This window comes from Macaca mulatta, chromosome 5 (genome assembly GCF_049350105.2).
Source record: "Macaca mulatta isolate MMU2019108-1 chromosome 5, T2T-MMU8v2.0, whole genome shotgun sequence".
NCBI lineage: Eukaryota > Metazoa > Chordata > Mammalia > Primates > Cercopithecidae > Macaca > Macaca mulatta.
Window position 1 is genome coordinate 16864416 of NC_133410.1, and position 23335 is coordinate 16887750.

At 38.0% G+C, this 23335-nt stretch overlaps 2 protein-coding genes across 9 annotated transcripts in view; one reads left to right on the forward strand and one right to left on the reverse strand.

Annotated features, from left to right (window-relative positions):
* Positions 1-1313: 1313 nt before the first annotated feature.
* Positions 1314-9207, reverse strand: DCAF16 (DDB1 and CUL4 associated factor 16). 5 transcript variants are annotated; one of them, XM_078001921.1, is made up of 4 exons: positions 8900-9207; positions 8181-8432; positions 3575-3693; positions 1314-3230 (listed from the first exon to the last, which is right to left on the reverse strand). In XM_078001921.1, the coding sequence occupies exon 4, from the start codon at positions 2596-2598 to the stop codon at positions 1948-1950; it is 651 nt and encodes a 216-aa protein (XP_077858047.1). In that variant the 5' UTR covers positions 2599-3230; positions 3575-3693; positions 8181-8432; positions 8900-9207; the 3' UTR covers positions 1314-1947. The 5 variants fall into 5 exon arrangements, with proteins under 5 accessions (XP_077858047.1, XP_077858048.1, XP_028703995.1 ...); XM_078001922.1 differs by having other exon boundaries at positions 1314-3215; positions 8181-9207; NM_001194742.1 differs by lacking the exon at positions 8181-8432 and having other exon boundaries at positions 1495-3230; positions 8900-9016.
* Positions 9208-9250: 43 nt separating this feature from the next.
* NCAPG (non-SMC condensin I complex subunit G) overlaps positions 9251-23335 on the forward strand; it is a 32862-nt gene continuing 18777 nt past the window's right edge. For 3 of the 4 annotated variants that reach the window (XM_078003194.1, XM_078003195.1, XM_015138088.3), the window contains exons 1-9: positions 9252-9639; positions 10690-10893; positions 11379-11607; positions 13440-13585; positions 13857-13941; positions 15855-16047; positions 16529-16678; positions 21522-21662; positions 22193-22316. In XM_078003194.1, coding sequence (XP_077859320.1) covers positions 9529-9639; positions 10690-10893; positions 11379-11607; positions 13440-13585; positions 13857-13941; positions 15855-16047; positions 16529-16678; positions 21522-21662; positions 22193-22316 — 1383 coding nt within the window. In that variant the 5' untranslated portion in view covers positions 9252-9528. Of the gene's footprint in view, positions 9640-10689; positions 10894-11378; positions 11608-13439; positions 13586-13856; positions 13942-15854; positions 16048-16528; positions 16679-21521; positions 21663-22192; positions 22317-23335 lie in introns of all 4 variants that reach the window. The other variant, XM_015138089.3, reaches the window with a different exon arrangement.

The window sequence follows — 23335 nt, forward strand, 5'->3', positions numbered from 1 at the left end:
TGTTGCCCAGGCTAGAGTGCAGTGGCGCGATCTCGGCTCATTGCAACCTCCACCTCCCAGGTTCAAGCAATTCTCCTGCCTCAGCCTCCCAAGTAGCTGTTGATTACAGGTGCACGCCACTACGCCCGGCTAATTTTTGTATTTTTAGTAGAGATGGGTTTTCACCATGTTGGCCAGGCTGGTCATGAACTCCTGATCTCAAGTGATCCACCTGCCTCAGCCTCCCAAAGTGTTGGGATTACAGGCGTGAGCCACCGTGCCTGGCCTGCTTCAATTTTTTGATGCCACCTTGTAAACAGCACTTAATTATGGAGAATAGGAAAAAGCAAAACTAAAATAAGAGGATATATATATATATGTATATATATATACACACACACATACACTTTTCACAATCTCTTTTCTGATTCCCTTTAGATGCCCAGTCAACCAGGACCACACACAGATTTCATTTTATTTGTAGAGTGTATGAAAAGATTTAATAGTCTCATGCATTTTATTTTACGTATACTGATTTCTATGTTTTGACTCATTTAAATAAAAAAAACAAGCCTCATTTACAAGGGCATATACTCTTCCTTGTTTGGACAAAAGAAAATCTATAGCTAAATCTACTTAGAAAAACAATGCTGCTGAAACTCTTAACTTCAGATTGTATTAGGCTGAGATTTTCTAATAAGAAGGTTCTTTAAAATTAGAAGGGTTCCTGACGTTTGCAATGGATGTGGAAAGTACTTGAACTTTTACTCCAGGAAATGCTATACAGACTAAAATTTTAATCCATTAGCAGTTAATACTGAAAGCAGAAATGCTCTCTTAATCATTTTCCATTAATCTTTTGAAAGGTATTTTATTTACTCTTGACAAAAGTCTGAGTACCAAGATTCAGGAAACATATTCTCTACAGAACAGGTGTTTGTTTAATCCCAAGGGATGATCTTATAGGCTGATTTAGCCAGAGACAGCCTGGTGGGAGACTGATATAGAACGTTCATGATGTAATTGTAAGTGCCATAATAAGTTTGGAGTAGTACAGGCTAAGCTTAAAATTGTACTCCTCCCTGCCGCTCCCACCCCCCTGCCAAAAAAAGAAAAAATAAAAGGAACCCTAAAGAGTGTCCTATGTAGGCACATCTATATAAAAGCTGGGAAAGAAATCCCCATCCCTGCCATTTCCCTTTGTGTAGTTACTCAATTTAATTCAACTACCTCCATAGAAATGCATGTTAGAGAAGGGTATGCTCAGAAAGGTATCACTGTGGGTAGCTAACTTCTAGCTTTCAATAATGGCTGTTCTGAAGTCTGGATAATAAAAGGGGTGGTGGTCTACTGTTCTTCATTCATAATCAGATATCTCATTAAAGCCATTCAGAAAGGCAGAATAAATTGGGATGGGTAGGGTGAGAAGTGAGTGTGAAGAATATTCAACTAGCTTTTGTAATATGGTCCCCTTAACTAATTCTCCATTGGTATTTTTTGTTGTTGTTGTTGTTGTTTTGAGACTGAGTCTTGCTCTGTCACCCAGGTTGGAGTGCAGTGGCATAATCCTGACTCACCGCAACCTCTGCCTCCCTGGTTCAAGTGATTCTCCTGTTTCAGCCTCCCGAGTAGCTGGGATTACAGGCATGCACTGCTGCGCCCAGCTGATTTTTTTTCTATTTTTAGTAGACGGGATTTCGCTGTGTTGGCAAGGTTGGTCTCAAACTTCCGACCTCAGGAGATCCACCCACCTCAGCCTCCTAAAGTGTTGGGATTACAGGCGTGAGCCACCACGCCTGGCCTTGATATTATCATTTTATCCACAGGGTTTGTCAAAGGGTATCCTCTTTGGCTTGCCAGGGCAGAAGATAGTTTGATTGAGAAGACATTAGTGGGCTGTGTAATGACTAACTTTGTACCCCTTCCTCAATTAGCAACATCAGAGATATCACAGCAAATGGTAGATCTTTACAGTGATGCAGTTAGGAGTTTGTTAACTGCCTTTTGGAAGTCAGTGTAAGAATAAGTAGTGTTGATGGGTTCAGTACGAGTTGTTTCCTTAACTGTTTTAGTCAGCCAGCCACAGCAACACCCAGAAACACAAGAATTAGGGATCTGTTTTAGGTATTCAGGTATGGGAGTGGCTCTACTCAATGTTCGGCTTAGCTGTTTGGTGGCAAATTGCAGTGCTCCATTTAGAGTGGCATGATCTCTAGAGAGCCGGCTGGGACTTGTAAGAGGCTTTTGAAAAGGTGGGACTCCACAAGAGGCCAGAGGGGGCCATTCAGGAATTGGTTCCAGTTTGGGGACACAGTGGGAACAATGGGAGAGTCTTAGACCTATCTCTCGAAGTATATGGACTGGTGTGCTTGGATCCAAGAGTTTAGCATGATACAACCAGGAATTAGGATTTAAAGGTTTCCAAGTTGTGGAATATTTTAAAAGGCACTTAACCTGCCAGGCAAGACTCTCAAGAGGCGATAAGTTGGGTACCATGGAGTCCTCTTCTTCAGAGGAATCCCACTCTTCCCCAGAACTCTCATTTAGGTAGCTAATGTTTTCTTCTGCCTCACTTTCTGAATCTGACAAGTGGTCAGGAGAGGGATTTCTAGGACCCATCTGAATAAAACAGAGTAAGGAACCAGAAAAAGGTAATAATCTAAAGCCAGCAGAACACTTACTAACACTGGCAAATAGAAATAAGAGATGAAAAATCCTTTCGCCAAGATTAATTTGTCTTTCAGTCCATTATGCACATAAAGTATGCTTGCGGCCCACACCACTGTGCTGTTCTTCAAGATTATGTTGTATATTCTTCACTTACAAAGAAGACATCTTAGTTTTCAGGACCAGTTCAGTGTGTAAAAGTATTTAGTCACTTACCAGTGGCACAGGTCAGAGTATCTCCTTCAAATCCTGGCTACCCAAGAATACAAGGGGTCCTCATCTAGGCAAGCTGATTTACTTAGCATAGTCCCAATTGGTAGTGGTACTGTGAAGAGACACTTTTTGTGCTGTTTTGCTGGCAGTGATATTATATCTACTTGACAACGAAAAGAAGCTCAGTAGTTGTCTTGGTTGTCCGCTGGTATAGCAACTTTTGTGCAGTGGGGAATGATGGGATGAGCTGTCAAGAACATCTGGTGTAAGAAGATCCGATGCTTTCCATAGGTGACGTAAATGCCCTTGGAAACTGGTGATTTAGCTGTTGGACTATCTGGAAAGGTAGCCTTAACCTGTGAATGAGAAGACTAGAGACATGATATTAAAGCCTGAAAGCACTGGATAACATTATTGCCTACCTAACCTCAGGATATCTAAAATCAGAACAAATGCTGAGCAAGAAGTCTTACAGACTCTTCCTCTCTATCTCATAGGCTTAGGCCAATTTACCTGTTGGTAATAGCTCTTACAATCACAATATTGGGGAGGAAAGTCTGGGGCCATTTTAATTCTTTGTTGGTACAAAACTGGGCCAGTTTGTATGCAGTTTTAGCCCAGAAAATTACTTTTGCAAAAGCTGATCCCTTATGTCCCAAACTCCAAATAGAGAGCTCTAAAAGGTATTTATTTATTTTTATTTTATTTTTTTTACCTTCAGAGGTGCTTGTTGGAATTAGTTTTAGGGGGCCTGTCCTGGTGGTAGAGCTGCTAGATGTTAGGACTCTTGCTGGGACCTCAGAAGTTGTGATCCTATGACCAATTCTATATAAGCTGTTCCACAAAAAAGAAAAAAGCATGAAAACTGACCAGTTCCTTTTATAAAGATAACAAAAATAAATTCCAAACTTAGAGATGAACCAAACAAGAAAAGTATAGGCTCACTTCACTTGCAAAATCCTAAATATCACTTAACAGAATCCAATAGTACATTAAAAAGAATATTATCAAATACAGCCTATCCCAGGAAAGAATAGCTCAAATTATAAAAAATGTACAAATTACCAGAACTAAAGGAAAAAAAGAGATCATTATATTGAATGTGGATAACCTTTGTTAGTTCCTGACCAACATGTATTTATTTATGCTTTAAAAGACAAAACAAAACACTTTCACTAAACTAGAAGGAGAATGTAACTTTCTTAACTTGGTAAAGGTTATCTACCAAAATCTTTAAGCAAACATTATCCTGAATAAGATGAGATACATTTCCTTTAAAAGTGAAGTCAGGGGCAGGGCACAGTGGCTCATGCTTGTAATCCTAGCATTTTGGGAGGCCAAGGGTGGAGGACCACTTGAGGTCAGGAGTTCAAGACCAGCCTGGGCAACATAGCAAGACCCTGTCTCTACAAAAATATTTAGCCAGGTATGGTGGTGTGTGCCTTTAGTTCTAGCTACTTGGGAGGCTGAGGCAGGAGGACTGCTTGAGCCCAGGAGTTGGAGGCTGCATGGTGAGCTATGATCACACTGCTGTACTCCAGTCTGGGTAACAGAATGAGACTCTTCTCAACAACAACAACAACAAAAAAGTGAAATTAGCTAAAGATGACCGTGTTGACTGAGACTGATACTGTCTGACACAGGACGGAAAGTCCTAATCAATGTTTTTCTTTTTGGAAAAAGATACGTTAAGAATTGGAAGAGATAAAACTATTAGTTTACAGATGATTATCATCTAATTAAAAAAAAACTATTAGAGTTCAACAAGTTTCCTGATCTGAGATTAACCTATGAATATCCATTAATTTAATTACTTATATAACACTTATTATTTGCCATGTACTACTCTAGTAACTGCACAAATGTTAACTATTTTAAAATTCTTCTAACAACCGTAAAAGGTGGTACTTTTATTGTCCCCATCTTACCTGTGGATTAAGTTACGTGACCAAAGTCATTCATCTAGTAAGTCACAGGGCCAGTGTTTCAACTCAGGCACTGTTAACTTTTATACTAGCAATACTAACTAGACCATATATAAAGACATTTCACAGAAGGAAAAACAACAAAAACCTAATCCTATAAAGAACCTAGGAACTAATCATTAATATATAAGATCTAATAAACAATATAGAAGATAATTTAAAATACAGACATTCCATGCTCTTGGATGGAACAAATATCATAAAGATATCAACTTTCTCCCTATTAATTTATACAATTCCAATCAAAATTTTAAGGAACTCTATATAAAGGTTATATAGAAAGAATAAAATTCCACATATAGCCACATGAACTGTTTAAACAGAAGAGTAAGGGAGTTCCTATTCTTCAAGGTATGTACTATGACTAACGTCACAGAAATTAAAATAGGGTAGCATTAGTGTAAGAACAGACAATAGTCCAAAAGAGCAGAAAAGAGCTTAGAAACAGAGCTATATATAATTTGGGAATGTAATATAAAATAAGGTTGGTACATAAACTAAGGGTGAATGGATATGTTTAGTACATAATATTGGTACAACTGGCTCACTATATTAAAAAAAAGTAAAACTATTGGAACAAGAATTAACAAAAAATTAAGAACAAGGTTAAGAAAAAAAAAGAAAAGCAAAACCATGTAATACCTATACATATAATGACATGTATAAGGGGGGATTCATGACGGATTAAAGATCTAAATGGGGATGGTAAAACCATACAGTTAGTTAAATATAATACAGAATATCTTTGTGAAATGAGGCCAGGGAAAGACTTCTTAAACAAAAAAGCATAAAGCACCAGACCAAAAAATGAATTTAATCACATCACAATTAATCATTTCTGGACTGAACTAAAGATACCAAGGACAAAGTTAAATCAATTTTTAAGAAAGATAGCAACTTCAATAAAGAAATGAGCAAAGGACAAAGACATCCAAATTATAGAAGAGAAAATCCCAAAGCATGAGCAGTATGATCACATTATGCTATCAGTTTGGTAGAATAAGAAAGCTGGATAATGCCAAGTGTCAGTGAGTTATTTTTTGGAACTGGCACTGCTGGTGGGATTGCAGAGTGGAGTAACTGTTCCTAACAGGCTGGCAGCACTACTTAGGCAAACTATTTGCACATCTCATGATCTAGCAATCCTACTTTTGGGCATAGATAGCAAAGAAATTCCCGTAAGAACATGTATGAAGATATACCCTGAAGCTACATCTGTGATGACAGGAATTAGCAGCATTCCAGGTTCCTATCCCTAGAGAAGCGGACTGGTAAAATGTGGTGGAAACACATTCCAAGTATATATAGCAACATGGGTGGCCTTTAAAGGCGTAGCTTTACATGAGAAAAGAAACAGTATCAATGTGTCGTTTATGCTACTCTGTATGGGGCATTTCCAAAATTAGTCAGTGAACATTTTCATTATCGAATACACTGAGTTGTGCTAATAAGGTCATATGGTATGGCTTCAGGTGAGCAATTTTCCTCTAACGAGTATTTCTCTGGCTTTCACACACTCCTAGCACAGTGTCTGGCATATATGAGTGGCTCAGTAAATGTAACTGAAACAATGAGAGAATGGCAAAGGCTTGCAGTAAGTAACTACCACAAGCAAGTTCTATTTTACTCCAGGGAGAGAACAGTTCCCAAGTTATAGCTTGGTGATTTGGTAATGTTAGACAAAGACAAATGAGATAATTTTTTAAGGCAAGATCAACATATGATGCTACTACAGCAATATAAAGGAAACTGCTTATACCTTTAAGAAGAAACAATGTAATACTTCTTAGTTTATAATACTATAATACTGTGCTAGGAGTGTGTGAAAGCCAGAGAAATACTCATTAGAGGAAAATTGCTGACCTGAAGCCATACCATATGACCTTATTAGCACAACTCAGTCTTTATTAACTGAGACAGGAGAAGCTGTTGGCTTTTAATTGCGCTGTCCTCTAATATTTTTGCTATTTTCACTTCAACCAGATTGCACCTGTGAGATTACTAATTGGCTATACTTCAGTTATTATGTTACTCAGAAAATTTTTAAAAAGGCTCTTACTTTCCCATAATTGTTTTTGTTCTGTTTCACAGTACGGAAGTTAGGAAACATGTAAGCTTTAAGGCAGTATACTATGTTGTTTAAATTTAATCTAGCATCTTTAAAAAAATATTTTCAGATTATAATATCAAAAAATACTGAACCCCTCCCCCCATGGCTTTAACCATTGGAAAAAAAAAAACCAACAAAAACAAACCTAACCAAAATATAGTTAGGCTGACCTCTGGTGGCCAGATGTCTCATTCTTCTGTAACTGACAAAATGGTGTGATGTCTCTGTTGGTGAGACAGCCAAGTTGAATACAATAAAGAAATACTAGCTGGCTCACGACTGTAATTCCAACACTTTGGGAGGCAAAGGCGGGTGGATCACCTGAGGTCAGGAGTTCGAGACCAGCCTGGCCAACATGGAGAAACCCGTCTCTATTAAAAATACAAAAAAGTAGCCAGGCGTGGTGGTGAACGCCTGTAACCCAGCTACTTGGGAGACTGAGGCAGGAGAATTACTTGAACCTGGGGAGGCAGAGGTTGCAGTGAGCCAAGATTGCGCCATTGCACTCCAGCCTGGGCGACAGAGCAAGACTCTGTCTCAAAATAAAAATAAAGATAAATATTAGAAACGTCACAAAGCAAAATTATGGGCAACACAAATGTTACCACATTCTTATCTTAACTAGCAGTTGAATATCTATAAAGTTTGAGGAATTAAGCAGGAGAATGGATAAGGTATGGCATATTAATACAATGGAGTACTATAGCAACCTGTCTGTGTCGCAGTTTCCTCATCTTAAAAGAAGATCAAAGTTATCCTACAGGGTTTGTGAGCAATAAACAAAGTAAAGTGCTTAGAATGATAAAGGTCAATCACGTGCAAGTTACTATTATTAATACATCAATATGAACCACAGCAATATTGATTGAAAAAAGCCAGAGGCACATATAATTATTCATTTAATGGTTAAAACATGCAAAATAGTACAATATCCTCATTCAGGGATTTATTTAGTCATTAACATAAAAAAATGTGTCATTAATATATAAAAATCTGCATGGTAAAAGTTAACAGTAAATTAAGAAAATCCATTACTTCTTCGGAGTGAAGGTAATTCAAAAGGAGAAAGATGTACAGGTGGCTTTAGTAATGTTCTATTTCTTCAGCTGGCAGTAGGTTACTGAGGTGTAGGAGAGGGAAAAACGGCTTCCCTCCATCCTCCTAGGTTCTTTGGCTGGGTTACAAATTAACTTGACATAAACATTAACAAGAAAAAAAACCCGTACTTAACTACACATGCAGAGTCGTCCCACCATGGTCAGATGATTGAAGATTATACAGCATCCTACGCTACTCAAGAAATGGTGGTTTGCGGCTTTCTGGGGGATGGTTGGCCACAAAGTTGTGGAAAGGTGAGGGGAGGAAATAAACGGTGAATAAAAGTTGTCTTGATATGCAGATAAAATCTCCCAGGTAACAAAAATTATCGCAGAGCTGCCCTCTTCGTGATACAGATGCTTTACTGATGTATATTTCCTCTGTAGATGTAAATTTCTTTTACAACAGGACAGATTTTCAGAGTGACTCCTGTGTCTGCATTTTGTCAGAATACCAGCTCAAAATATACCCTAGAAGTATACTGTAGGGTGGCATATTCTGTTCTCCTACAGTCTTATTTTTGGATGGTGCATCCTGAGATCCAACAGAAATTCTGCCTGATATAATTTCATTTAAAATTTAAAAACCTAGTTTCTACTCTTCTTTGTTTTAACCACTACCCGAAAGACCTTTCCATTCTCTTGAGTTCTCCCTTAATACACTGTCCTTATGCCCGCTTGTAAACAGGGCCTCGACAGCTGCATATCTAGAAAGGGCAATAGCTAAGTTAGCCCGCACCCCCTTCGCAGCGATCCCCGGGCCGCCTGCACCCCCTGCGGAACCTCGCAGTCGGCTTCACCAGGGCAGGGACTAAGGCCTTCAAAAGACCGCATCCGTCTCCACTAACCTCGGGTCGCCCAGCTTAGCGGACCCAGCAGCGTCTCCCTTCTCAGAGGCGGCCGGGCCTCCGGGACGCGCTACGAACTTTCCTTTGTCGCCGTCTCTCGAAACGGAGCCCTCGTGTGGGGATCCCCCGCCCTCTGGCCACAAGGGAGGTTGTTATCTTCGGCAGATCTCCCGTTCTCACCCTTGGAGGATCGCTTCTTCTTTCTCGCCTCACGCTCAACCGCACTACCCAGCTAGGCCTAACACTAGCAACCCTTCCCCTCCCGCGGCTAGGCCACTCCACTCGGCTCCCGCGCCGACACTACTTCCGGCCGAGTCAAGGTCCCTCCCCCTTAAAAACGCCACTTCCCTCCGTGAAAACTGTTGGACAAGGTTGAAGCTAGACGCATGCGCCCAAAGCGCAGGGTGTGAGTTGGGTGGACCCATCGCTTCCCGCTCTCTCCTCCCAGAGCGCTTGCGGCAGTCTCGCGGGATTTTTCCCTCTCGCGGCAATTATTTGAACGTTCGGGCGGTAAAGACTCCCGGGGCTGTCAGAGAAGACTGCGGAGAGCTCTGCCTCTGGGTTGGCGGGCGGGCGGGCAGGCTGTAGCCGAGCGCGGGCAGGACTCGTCCCGGCAGGGTTCCAGAGCCATGGGAGCCGAAAAGAGGCTGCTGTCGATTAAGGAGGCCTTTCGGCTGGCGCAGCATCCGCACCAGAACCAGGCGAAGCTGGTGGTGGCGCTGAGCCGCACCTACGGCACGGTAAGCGCGCCCGGCCCTGGCCGCCGCCCCTCGCCCGCCCCGGCCCACCCTCTCTCAGGGGCCCTCCGTGGCCCTCGGGCTCGGCGCACCGTGACTCCAGCCTTGTTCACCTTCGCGACTCACTTCATAGGGACCACCTGAGGTTCGGAGAAGTCAGGGATTTACCCGAGGTCGCCTGCGCCCAGGCCAGAAAGACTCGGAAGTCTGGGCGTCGTTCACACGGGCCCCGCCTTGGCTTTTCTGAGCCGACACCCCCAGCCTCTGGGCGGCGTGGACCGTTATTCCTTAATCTGATTGTGAACGTGGAGAGAAGCATTTACGACCACCGAGGCTATCAGACATCAAATATTGAACCGCAGAGTGGATCCTGAATGCGGGGGTTCGGTGGTCGTTGCCCCTGGGGTCATCGTTCCCCGCCGACCGTCAAATGATTCTACCCTCGTCCCACGGTTACATTGAATCCAATCACCAAATACCAAATTAATCGTTAGGGCCTGGCCATTCTTATTTATGTACATTACTATTTGTTTGTTTTGAGTGGAACCTTGAGAAGACTAGAACAATTAATTTGGGGAAGCTGAATTATCTTGAGGTCCAAGAAAAATTGTAAGTAAACATCGCAGGGCTTTGAGGATATGAGATAGGATGTGCAGGTTATCTCACAAAGAAGCTGCTGGTGATAGGAAGAGATAGGAAGACCTGAATATGAGAAATATAAAAGGCAGTATTGATTTTGGGTTGTTGATGAAGAAGCGTATTTGTAATGTGCTGGTACTAAAGGCTTATTGAGAATTCAAAGATATTGAAAAAAACAATCAAAGGAATCTTTTTACTGTCAAAAGTCAAGCTCGTCTACTCCCATTATAGCCTGGAGAGAAATTCATGCAAATTAATTGCCCTTTTGCTGGTTTGGATAATTAAGAGTTTACTAAATAAAGATTTTAATTTGTCTGCATTATTATGGCTAGTGCTTTCAGAAGTCTTAGGGTGATGTTGGGAATAAAGGATTTCTGTCGGTGCAGTTTATGAAGGGTTTCTTTTGTCTTTCAGATGGATGATAAAACAGTTTTTCATGAGGAGTTCATACATTACCTTAAATATGTTATGGTGGTCTATAAACGTGAACCAGCTGTGGAGAGGGTAATAGAATTTGCAGCAAAGTTTGTTACCTCATTTCACCAATCGGATATGGAAGATGATGAGGAAGAGGAAGATGGTGGCCTTTTAAATTATTTGTTTACTTTTCTCTTAAAGGTACTATGAAAATGATAGCTTTGGGAGGGATTTTAGAAAATTTTGCCACTTAGAGTCGTGGGAGTTTGTATGTTTTTGACAATGAAATATCTAGTGATTTAAAAAATCTGAATGAGTCTACGTTTTATGGGAAATATTAGAATTATCATTATGATTAAAAAGTGGACTTTAACTCCAACATTAAATTTTTAATGACCTCTTTAAACCAGTTCTCCTATGTTTATTTTAAATGAGTTCTGTATTTTAGAAGCTGCTACACAGAGGACTATGTAACTTAGCAAAGACTTCTTTCAGACTGTTTATTTTGAGACTGTATAAAATATATATTTGCTATACATATGGACCAAGGTAGCATTATAAGTTCTCTTCAGGAAATGAATTGTTGTTGTAACTTCTTGCATTCTGAATATATAGAGTTCAGATAATATTGATTATTTGGGAGTGGTATGTGACTATGAATAAGTTTTGATTTGTTTCTGTTTTAGTCTCATGAAGCAAACAGCAATGCAGTGAGATTTAGAGTGTGCCAGCTCATAAACAAGCTTTTGGGAAGTATGCCAGAAAATGCTCAGATTGATGATGATGTGTTTGATAAAATTAATAAAGCCATGCTTATTAGATTGAAAGATAAGATTCCAAATGTGAGAATACAGGCAGTTCTGGCGCTTTCACGACTTCAGGATCCCAAGGATGATGAATGCTCAGTGGTTAATGGTGTGTGTAGTTTCCTAAATCTTTTTCAGATTTGTTGATTTTGTTAAATTCTCAGTATTTGAAACTTTTTATTATGGTCTATACATATGAAGAGTATCGGTAATTAATATATGATTCAGATAAAAAAAAAACATCTAAGTAGCAACCACCCAGCTTAAAAAAAATAATCAGTACTTGCATCCTATCCCAGCTGCATTCCTGTCCCTCAGAAGTAACTATTATCCTCAGTTTTGTGTTAATTAGTCTCTTGCTTAAATTAAAAAATTTTTTTTTACATAAATCACATATGTCTATCTTAATGTTTTCCTATCATTTTGTGTAAATCATGCTGTATGTATATATTTAGCAGCCAGTTATATTTCTATATAATACCTGTTACTGTGTTTTGCCCATTTTTTCATTGGGTTTTTAATTTAAAATACTATTTAAAAAAATTCATTTGCATTCTTTATATATTTTGAAAAGAAATCCTTGGGTCATATGAATTGTATATCTCTTTCTGCTTTAGGTGGCTCATTGGGGTATCATTGTTTCACTCCCTTTGGGATATCTTTTTTTTTGAACAGAAATTCTTATGTCAAAAATATAAATCTCTGCCATTATGATTTGTATTTTTTAAATCTCTTTTTAAAGGAGTTTTTCTTACCTCTGGGGTCATAAAGATAGTTGTATTTCATTTTTCTATATATGCCTAGGTATGTTTTAGGCACTCTTCTGTCCTCTTTGTCCCTGTTACCAGTTTTATAATCACTGGTATATTTATCACTATAGTAGTTGGTATTTTTTTTGGTGTTAAAATATACCCATAATAATATTGTGTAAAACATAGATATTTGTTTTTTGTTTTTTGAAAAGGTAGCTGCTTTATTTATTTTTTAATTTTTAAAAAATTATTATTATACTTTAAGTTCTAGGGTACATGTGCATAACGTGCAGGTTTGTTACATATGTATACTTGTGCCATGTTGGTGTGCTGCACCCATCAACTAAACATAGATATTTGATAGTCAACATGTACTTAATAATTGAGTGGGAAAGATGTGAGAAGTACAGATAAATATATTTAAATATAAGAAATGAGTTTGTTTCAATGAATAAAACCAAAAAATATTTCCTTTTAGGTCTCATTAAAAAACCAAAATAATGGGCCCTTATAAAGCCATATCAGTTTAAAATAAACTGCTATATTAAGCTTTCTCTTAAATACTGAGGAGTAGCACAGACATAATCTTTATGATTAATTTACCATGACTGTTAGGGCTATTTGCTTTCACTTTTGGCCTTAGAGCCAGTCCGTTGACTAATTCCCCCTTGTGTCTTTAGAAGGGAAGTTGGTGACCTGTGCAGCAGTGACTCAGGCCTGTAATCTCAGCACTTTGGCTCCAACCTGGGCAACATAGTGAGAAGGAAGTTGGTGGGAAAAAAACTTAATGTGTAAGGCTAAAAAAAGGACATTATTTCTATTATAGATGGGTTCTCACTCAGGCCGGATAGAAGAGGTGCGGCCTCAAACTCCTGGGCTTAAGTGATCCTTCCACCTCAGCCCCCTAAGTAACTGGAATCGCCACTACTATGCCTAGCTAATTTTTTATTTCAAAATTATTTTGTAGAGACAGGGGTCTTGCTATATTGCCCAGGCTGGTCTTGAACTCTTGGCTTCAAGCTCTTCACCTACCTTGGCCTCCCAAGTGCTGGTCATAGGCATTAGCCATCGTGCCCAGCCTATCTTTATCATATTAAAGGCATTTTAAAATATCAAAATGTGTGTTATTTTATGACTATAGTTAAATAAATAATTTCTTCAGTACCAAAATGTATTGCTTTATTTTTAGCATATGCTACTTTGATTGAAAATGATTCAAATCCAGAAGTTAGACGGGCAGTGTTATCATGTATTGCACCATCAGCAAAGACTTTGCCAAAAATTGTAGGGCGCACCAAGGATGTGAAAGAGGCTGTCAGAAAGCTGGCTTATCAGGTAAATAAGTTCAGTGTCTTGTGTTGGCATATTCTTAAGGGACAAGAAGCCATTTTCTTAAAGTGCCTTTGAAAAATACTTGGCATGTAATAATTTCTTCAATTGAGGTTTTATGGAGAACACAGGTGATTTAGGTAGAATCTTACTGTATTAAGTGTGTTACCAGGTATTAATGTTGGAGATCCTGGGTAATTTTCTAAGATGGTGATGTTCTTATGAAATCTGTAAATTGTGTTGAGGTTAATGACCATCTTTATAAATTATTTTTAAGGTTTTAGCTGAAAAGGTTCATATGAGAGCTATGTCCATTGCTCAGAGAGTAATGCTCCTTCAACAAGGTCTTAATGACAGATCAGGTAAGATAAACAACTTTATATATACAAAACTTTAGTAGATTTTGAGGTTAGACTTAACAAGGTTTAGGAAAAAAGTGTCAAATCAGGTCAAGTAAGCCTGCCAGTCCCATGAACCTGGTGAAATTTATCTTGATGTATTATATAGAAAACGTAGGGCTAAAGATCTTGATATGTATATATTTTTGAGACGGAGTCTCGCTCTATCACTCAGACGAGTGCAGTGGCTCCATCTTGGCTCACTGCAATGTCCGCCTTCTGGTTTCAAGTGGTTCTCCTGCCTCAGCCTCCTGAGCAGCTGGGATTACAGGTGCACATCACCATGCCTGGTTAATTTTTATATTTTTGTAGAGACGGGGTTTCACCATGTTGGCCAGTCTGGTCTTGAACTCCTGACCTCAAGTGATCCACCTGCTTTGGCCTCCCAAAGTGTTGGGATTACAGGCGTGAGCCACCGCATCCAGCCAAGATCTTGGTATTTTGAAGGAGCAGAGCTTATTTCTTTCACCCTTTCTGTGTTTTACAGATGGAGAAACAATACTTAAGTCTGTAGAGCTAATTCATGTTAGAAGTAGGAAAAGATCTGTTTGCCCTCTCTTCCTTAAAAAAAAAAAAAAATGCTGTTCCTTATGTGTATACCTTGGTATGAATGTGTTCTGTGTATCAGAAACAACAGTTAGGAATGGTCAGACCAGTATAATTTTCCTTTTTTTTTTTTTTCTGTTAGAGTAGCATTCCCCAACATTTTTGGCACCAAGTATCGATTTCATGGAAGTTTTTCCACAGAGGGTGGACTGGATGGTTTCCAGATGAAACTGTTCCATCTCAAATCATCAGACATTACTTAGATTCTCATAAGGAGCGCGCACCCTGGATACCTCATGTGCGCAGTTCATAATAGAGTTCCTGCACCTAAGAGAATCTAATGCGTCTGCTGATCTAACAGTAGGAAGAGCTCAGGCGGTAATGCTCATTAGACCACGGCTTACCTCCTGCTGTGCAGCCCGGTTCCTAACAGGCCACAGACTGGTACTAGTCCATGGCCCAGGGGTTGGGGAGCCTAAGACAATCTGCTTATAAGAATGATATTTTTTGAAATTTTTAACTCCCACGAGAAGGCCAAGATGGCTATAGTGAGAAAACCGACTTGAGTTTGAAAGCATTGTCAGAGAATTAATTACTAGGATGACCTTAAAAGCTAAGACTAAGGTTCATTCGGTGATGTATGCTTGTATAGTTCACTACTGCAAATAGCAATTGTATAATAGATGAAATCAGGTAACAAGTGAAATAATAGCTATTACATATTCTGGGCTAACACCTGAAGCTCATTGAACCCAGGGGAGAAGGAATGTAAAGATATTTGTGTAGGCTGTGGTATTTCGTGCTGAGCCTTTTCCATTTTTATTTGTAAGTGGCCATCACAGTGACTTTTGCAGTATCACGGTACTTCTTTTTTTTTTCCCTTTAATATGCTTAGTTGGCTGGGCGCTGTGGCTCACACTTGTAATCCCAGCACTTTGGGAGGCCAAGGCAACTGGATCACGAAGTCAAGATATTAAGACCATTCCCGCCAACATGGTGAAACAAAAATTAGCTGGGCGTGGTGGCGCACGCCTGTAGTCTCAGCTACTCAGGAGGCTGAGGCAGGAGAATCGCTTGAACCCAGTAGGTGGAAGTTGCAGTGAACCGAGATGGTGCCACTGCACTCGAGCCTGGTGACAGAGCGAGACTCTGTCTCAAAAAAAAAAAAAAAAAAAGTATATATATATATATATATATCTCCCCTTAGTTGTGCCTCTTAACCTCTATTATTTCTATTGTAAATATTGACTTTGTTAATTAAAATAGACAAAATACAAGAGATGGAAGCTAGAGGGAGCCTTTGTTCACCTATGTTTCAAATGACTCAATAGATGCTGTGAAACAAGCTATGCAGAAGCATCTTCTCCAAGGCTGGTTACGGTTCTCTGAAGGAAATATCTTACAGTTGCTTCATCGGTTGGATGTAGAAAATTCTTCTGAAGTGGCAGTCTCTGTTCTCAATGCCTTGTTTTCAATGACTCCTCTCAGTGAACTGGTGGGACTTTGTAAAAACAATGATAGCAGGTACATAAAGGATTCATTCTTTGAAATGTAATACTGATTAACTTATGCAATTAATTTTTTTTTCATCCCCATAGCTTAAGATTATATTAATACCTTTAATCTTATCTCTCTCTTGTTTTCTTTTAGTCTGATGAATATCTTTTTTCCCTTCCTTTTGCCCCTCCTGGTGTAAGAACTTGTTGCTTTATCATAGACTATCTACTTTAGCTAAGTGTTTTCCCCCCTTCAATTTCTTACTTTGATTTTTGAATTAGCCTACCATGAGAAAATCCAGCAACATGCACCCCTAGTATATGTTTGCTTATTTGGTTCTTTTTTGTTCTAAGTTTCTTCATTCCTTTTTGTGTGGATACATTAATGACTAATTAAAAGGATAGTGTGGAAGTTTTAAAGCAAATGTTCTTATTCCCATTTTTGTACTATTCCATTTTTAATGATAAAAAGATCATGCTTTCTCTTACACTCTTTCTTTTAAATGAAGGAAATTGATTCCAGTGGAAACATTAACTCCTGAAATTGCTTTGTATTGGTGTGCCCTTTGTGAATATTTGAAATCAAAAGGAGATGAAGGTGAAGAATTTTTAGAGCAGATTTTGCCAGAGCCTGTAGTATATGCAGACTATTTACTGAGGTAAATTTTTTTTCTTTTAGTTTGGAAAGTGATTGTGTTGCTGCATGTGTCAACCTTCCAGCTCCCTTCCTCAAAGTCATGCTTAATTGTGAATAGGTTAAAAATCCGTTTTTTGTACATGCAGGGGTAGTTATATACATTGAGTCTTTTTGAATATCTTGTGCTGGTCTGTATACTGAAAGAGCAAGTCACTATGTTTAGGATCATTTCTTCAAAACTGTTAAGATATAAGTATGACCATTTCTGCATAAAGTTGATAATGATGATATATTATTTCTGAAATTGGTTGGCACATTTTCTGTTAAGTGTCAGATAATAAATATCTTAGGGTCCTGTGGGCCATACCGTCTGTCACAATGACTCAACTCTGCCATGGTATCGTAAAAGCAGCCAAAGACAATGTAAATAACTGTTTTTCAAGAAAACTTTTATTGACTTTTATGGCCACTAAATAGTTGAACTTTAATATTCGTGTGTTAGCAAAATAAGAAATTAAAAATAATGATCAGTTAAAAATTTAAGATATTCTTAGCTTGCAAGCTATATAACAGGTAGTAGTCTGGATTTGATACACGAACCATTGTTTTCCAGTTTACAGCGTGGATCTTTGTGGCCAGTTTTATTTATTCAAAACTTACTATCTGGCTTCATGTTTTAAAATTTTTTCAAAAACAATTTGGATTATCATAATTATACTTATTAAGAAATTATTTGGATTACTTTATTTCACTTTAAAATTATATAAGAAAAATATGAATGCATTCTTGTCAAAATTCAAATACAGAGGTATATAGAATAAAAATGTGGAATCCCCCTTTTATTTCCTATTTCCTCAATCCCACTGATTAGCAACTAAGTGTAGATTCTAGCAACCCTTAGAATTAGCAACTAAAAAATATAGGGTATATATTCAAACCTCTTTCTCTGCATTTATATGCATTTTTTGAATATAGGTTTCTTTAAAAATATAACACTGTATATATACTGTTTTTTTTTTCAGCTGATACCTGAGATCATTATATATTGGTACATATATAATGTAATAGATGCTGTTACAGTCTTAACAGCATATCTTTCCATAGTATGGTGGTAACATTTAATTTATTCCTCTGTTGATGGACATTTAGGATGTTTCCATTTTTCCCTGATAAAAGCAAAAGTATGTTAAACTTCCTTTACATTTTTGGGTACCTTTGGGGGTTAATTCCAAGAAATAAGTTGCTACACCAAAGGATAATATATGTATATTTTGAGAGATATTGGTATGTAGGTTTTTAACTCTAACTTCTATGCTTTTTTTTTTTGAGACAGAGTCTTGCTCTGTCGCCAGGCTGGAGTGCAGTAGTGCGATCTCGGCTCACTGCATCCTCCGCCTCCCGGGTTCAAGCGATTCTCTTGCCTCAGCCTCCTGAGTAGCTGGGACTACAGGCACGTGCCACCATGCCCAGCTAATTTTTGTAATTTTAATAGAGATAGTATTTCACCATGTTGGCCAGGATGGTCTTGATCTCTTGACCTCGTGATCAGCCTGCCATGGCCTCCCAAAGTGCTGGGATTACAGGTGTGAGCCACAGTGCCCAGCCTGATGTATTTTTTTAAAAAAAGCTTCCATATAATATTAATTATGGGCCTGAATTATCTGTATGAAATAACACTTCTCTGCTTTTGTTTAAAATGATCTCACATAGATGTTAGGCAGCAAAGCTGTGCATGCCTCTAAATTTCCCCCACAAAAATCCTAAATCTAGGATAAGTATCTCAAATATGAGCCAGTAGGGAAACTATAGCTCAAGCCCATATTAACATCATGAAGAACCTGTGTGAATCTAATGAGCGTTTTAATGTTAATTATTTCAGACTTTGACGTTTAATTAGGGAATTCATTATAATGCTGTTTGGGCCATGTTGAAATGTTTCCAAAAGGAATGAGTTTGTGGCAAAGTTTAATAATATGTATTAATATAAAAGAAGTTTATAGGAGGTAGTGAAAATACAAGAAAATATGAGGAAATATTAAATATTTAAATGGCATAAAGCGGGAGGAGTTTTCCTCAAGGACAGCATCAGAAGGTGACTTGTTAAGAGCTTGTTCCTCCCTTCTGAAAGGTCAGGGATTAACATTTCCTTTGTCACTCAGTCTTTGAGTTTTGAAGTAAGGAACTTTAACCTCATTGGCTTATTTTCTTCACCTTTAAAGAGGAAAACTTTCGGCCAGGTGCGGTGGCTCACGCCTGTAATCCCAGCACTTTGGGAGGCCGAGGCAGGCGGATCATGAGGTCAGGAGATCGAGACCATCCTGGCCAACATAGTGAAACCCCGTCTCTACTAAAAATACAAAAAATTAGCTGGGCATGGTGGCGGGCGCCTGTATTCCCAGCTACCTGGGAGGCTGAGGCAGGAGAATGGCATGAACCCGGAAGGCAGAACTTGCAGTGAGCTGAGATAGCGCCACTGCACTCCAGTCTGGGCGACAGAGTGGGACTCTGTCTCAAAAAAAAAAAGAGGAAAACTTTCAGAAATTTACTTTAGTGATTGTTGAAAGAATACCTGAAAAATAGAATGACTGTCTTTTTGGAGCAATATGACTAGATGGGATTAGTATACTTGAGTACAGAAACAAATTGACAAATTGTTTCCTGATAATCTCAGGAATATAGTTTCAGACATATTGTATGTTTTAGGCAGTAGATTCAATGACTGAGAACTCTGATGTGAAACAATTTAGGTTAACCGAGGTGCTCACTTAAAGAGCAAACAAGGACGTGAGGATTATCAAACTAGAGTAAGTAAAAAGGACAACAATAAAATTTGTTGAAAGCCGTCTTAAGTATAAATTCTTAGACTTTAAAATACTTTCTTGAGTGGTCTCTTCATTATAATAAATATCTTTACAAATGGTTAAGAGAAGATGTCATGGTAACTAAAATTGGTGGGTCAGTTTTAAGTTGTATTTATGCAGTTGGGGATTTTTAATCTATAAATTAAACAACTGTTTGAATTTACTTAAAAAAATACCCTCGGCCAAGATGCTATGCATTTTGCTAAAGCTGGGCGGGAGAAGTGGGGAGAGATCCAAAGATGAGTATAAATGAAGGTTTTCTTTTAGCCTGTCAGAAAAGAGTAACTCTACTGATTGGTTGATTTTGATAGTTATCAGTTGTGTAGTTTTCCTTAGTTTCCTACTAGAACCCAAAGGGTGGCTGATGTCTTGAAAGTCCTAATCTTGTGGCCAGAAATTTATGAGCTTTTATTTACTCTTCGTCATCACCTTGTAATACATGAGAATATACTCATTCATTATACAATATACCACAATTTCTGTAACTTGATTTTTGTTCACTTTTTTTTTTGGAGATGTAGTCTTGCTTTGTTGCCCAGGCTGGAGTGCAGTGGCGTGATCTTGGCTCACTGCAGCCTCTGCCTCCCAGGTTCAAGCAATTCTTCTGCCTCAGCCTCCTGAGTAGCTGGGATTACAGGTGCCCACCACCACATTCGGCTAATTTTTGTATTTTTAGTAGAGATGGGGTTTCACCATGTTGGTTAGGCTGTTTTTGAACTGACGTCAAGTGATCCGCCCGCCTTGGCCTCCCAAAGTGTTGGGATTACAGGTGTGAGCCACTGTGCCTGGCGACATTTTTTAAATGACATTTTTGATCAGGATTGTTTTTCATGTTACTTCCATCTTAAAGGCACTTCAGTAAGCTTAAACTCTTAGTTCTACTTTTAAGTAGCTTTTTAAATTCCACACAAAAAGCAGAGGCTACTGAATATACAGCCCTCTTGGTGAGGATTATAAAGGGCTTTAGTTTGGGTGGTGATGTCTGTAGTAAGAATAAAAGGGTGAAATAAAAGGTAGCTGATGGTGGTGGGATATACAGAGATTAGTAGGGTTCCTAAGAAATAATAATAAACATTTGTGAAATTGTTTATGTTTTTCTGATTTTTTCAAAAAAGTTAATTGTGTTCATGGATTACTTGTGTAATTATTGTTACAATTGTTTAAAATAAAAGAATAATTAGGCATGATGAAGATTAGATCTTTTTTTTTTTTTTTTTTTTTTTTGAGATGGTGTCTTGCTCTGTCACCCAGGCTAGAGTGTAGTGGTGTGATCCTGGCTCACTGCAACCTCCGCCTCCTGGGTTCAAGCAATCCTCCTGCCTCAGCCTCCCGAGTAGCTGGGATTATAGGTGCCCACCACCATTCCCAGCTAATTTTTTTGTATTTTTAGTAGAGAATGGGGTTTCATCATCTTGGCCAGGCTGGTCTCGAACTCCTGACCTTGTGATGCACCTGCCTCGGCCTCCCAAAGTGTTGGGATTACAGGTGTAAGCCACTGTGCCTGGCTGAAGATTAGATCTTTATGACTAATTGGATTTTTGGGCAGGGGATTCAGAACTTGATAGATACTTCTTGACTTATAGTGGGGCTACATCATAAGTCAAATGAGTTTAATTCTCAGATAAACTCATCCTAAAGTTGAAAATTGTAAGTTGGACCATGTGTAATTGGGGACCACCTATAATTGGGAGAATGCTAGTGACATTGAAATAATTAGTTATCAGTTAGACATAAATATGTACCTTTTGAAAATTTCCCATAGAAAATTTGACTCACTATTGAAAATACATTTTCCAAATTCTTTTGATTCATCTATAAGTTTGTTTGCAAAAGTTAATGACGGTGGCATAGAATTGAGTTTGTAGACCAAATTACATGGTATAGACATGTATGTATTTAGACTAACATGACCTGAAAATGCCCCTTTTCTGACCTAATGGTGGGAATCAACTCTTGTTTGATGTTTCTTAACAGATTCTACTTTATTAATTCTGCTTGTTTTAGTTATATGCAGAGCATTCCAGTTGTTAATGAAGAACACAGAGGTGATTTTTCCTATATTGGAAATTTGATGACAAAAGAATTCATAGGTCAACAATTGATTCTAATTATTAAGTCTTTGGATACCAATGAAGAAGGAGGAAGGTATGTTTAAATGTTAACTCTCATTCTAATTTGCCCTTCTAATTTGTTATAGTGAAATATAGTCCTTTTACAATATAACTAAACATATTTACCCTAGCTCTCTAAAGTGGTTTTTTCCCTTTTGCTTTTCCCTTTTGCCTTCTATGTATTTCCATATATACACATACATTTATATTTCTAGTTCAATTTCTTCAGAATAAATCAATGAAATTGCAGTTTTTGGTTAAAAGTTTCTGTTTAGATTTATTAAGGCTAGTAGCATTTTCTAAAAGGTTTAATCATTTCTGGTATTTTGTCATTTTATCCTATTGATTTATTAAAAATCATAGGGTGTTTTATAAAAAATTTTTGTGTGTGGAATGAGAATATTTGACCTAAAGTCTGTACATACAGAGTTTTGTACCTATTATAGTGATAAACCTAAGTGAAAGAACTGAAACAAACATAATTAAGTCTGCAGAGTAGGTGAATGTTAGACATAAAACATGTTTCGTCATAATGATATTTAAATTAGTTCTTTTTGACTGCAGAAAAAAACTGCTGGCTGTTTTACAGGAGATTCTTATTTTACCCACAATCCCAGTATCCCTGGTTTCTTGTCTTGTTGAAAGACTACTCCACATCATTATAGATGATAATAAGAGAACACAAATTGTAAGTAATTTTCCTCATTGTTGATAAAGAGGTTTTGGTCAATGACATTGAATACTGTCTTATTTTCTCTTTAGAACGTTTTGTTTTGTCTTTGTTTTGTTTTAGTTTTGTCTCTTTAATGAGTTTTAAAATTTCTTAAAACCAATTATCTATCTCTTACATACACAGAATGTTTTTAAAAATCACCTTCTTCCTCTTAGTGTACCTGTTATTGTTGAATCAGTTTGAAATGGAGCAGGTTTGGTAGGAAGTTACAAGTGGGGTATGGTTTTGTCCATGAGGCACTGGGTGCTAGTGTTTTTGAGAGCTTACTCAAATTATACATACTTGGGTTTAGAATCTCCTCTGACACGTTCTGGCTTTGTGGCCTTGGACAAGTTATTCTGCCTTTTTACATGTCTGCAAATAAGAATAGCAATGAAATCTACCTTTCATTGTTCAATGAGGTATTGTTCATAAAAGTATTGTTCTATATTGCTTGATAAATACAGAAATAATTGTTTACTATCATACTATTTCAGTTCTATTTTTTTCTGGCATAGCCAAAAAAGACAGATCTATATCATTTATTTCGTAAAAATCATGTAATTTCAGTTGCAGGTTAATTCACAGGTCATCTCTTCCATCCTCTCCTTATATATACACCCCTTCTACAACATACTTAGTTGTTATTCAGCATCTGCTTAAATACTTTTATTTGGGAGGCAGCCTTTTCCTGATCAACCAGTTCCAATATACAAGTGGTTCTGAAAGGAAAGTCTTTCCTTATGCTGTTATTATTTATGCATTGTTTACCCAAAGGAAGAATAAAAGGATATTCCATTTTTCTGTGTTTAAATCCTACAGAGCTGAACAAGACAAGGGTTGAGGATTTCAGGCAGAGAATTTATTAGTGTCTCATCTTAAGCACCATAATTCATTTTTCTGTTTTTCAAACATTATATGAGGGATAATTTACTTTCAGTGTCTGTGTGCCTATTTACTTTCCATTCAAATAATTTCATTTTGTAGTCAGATGT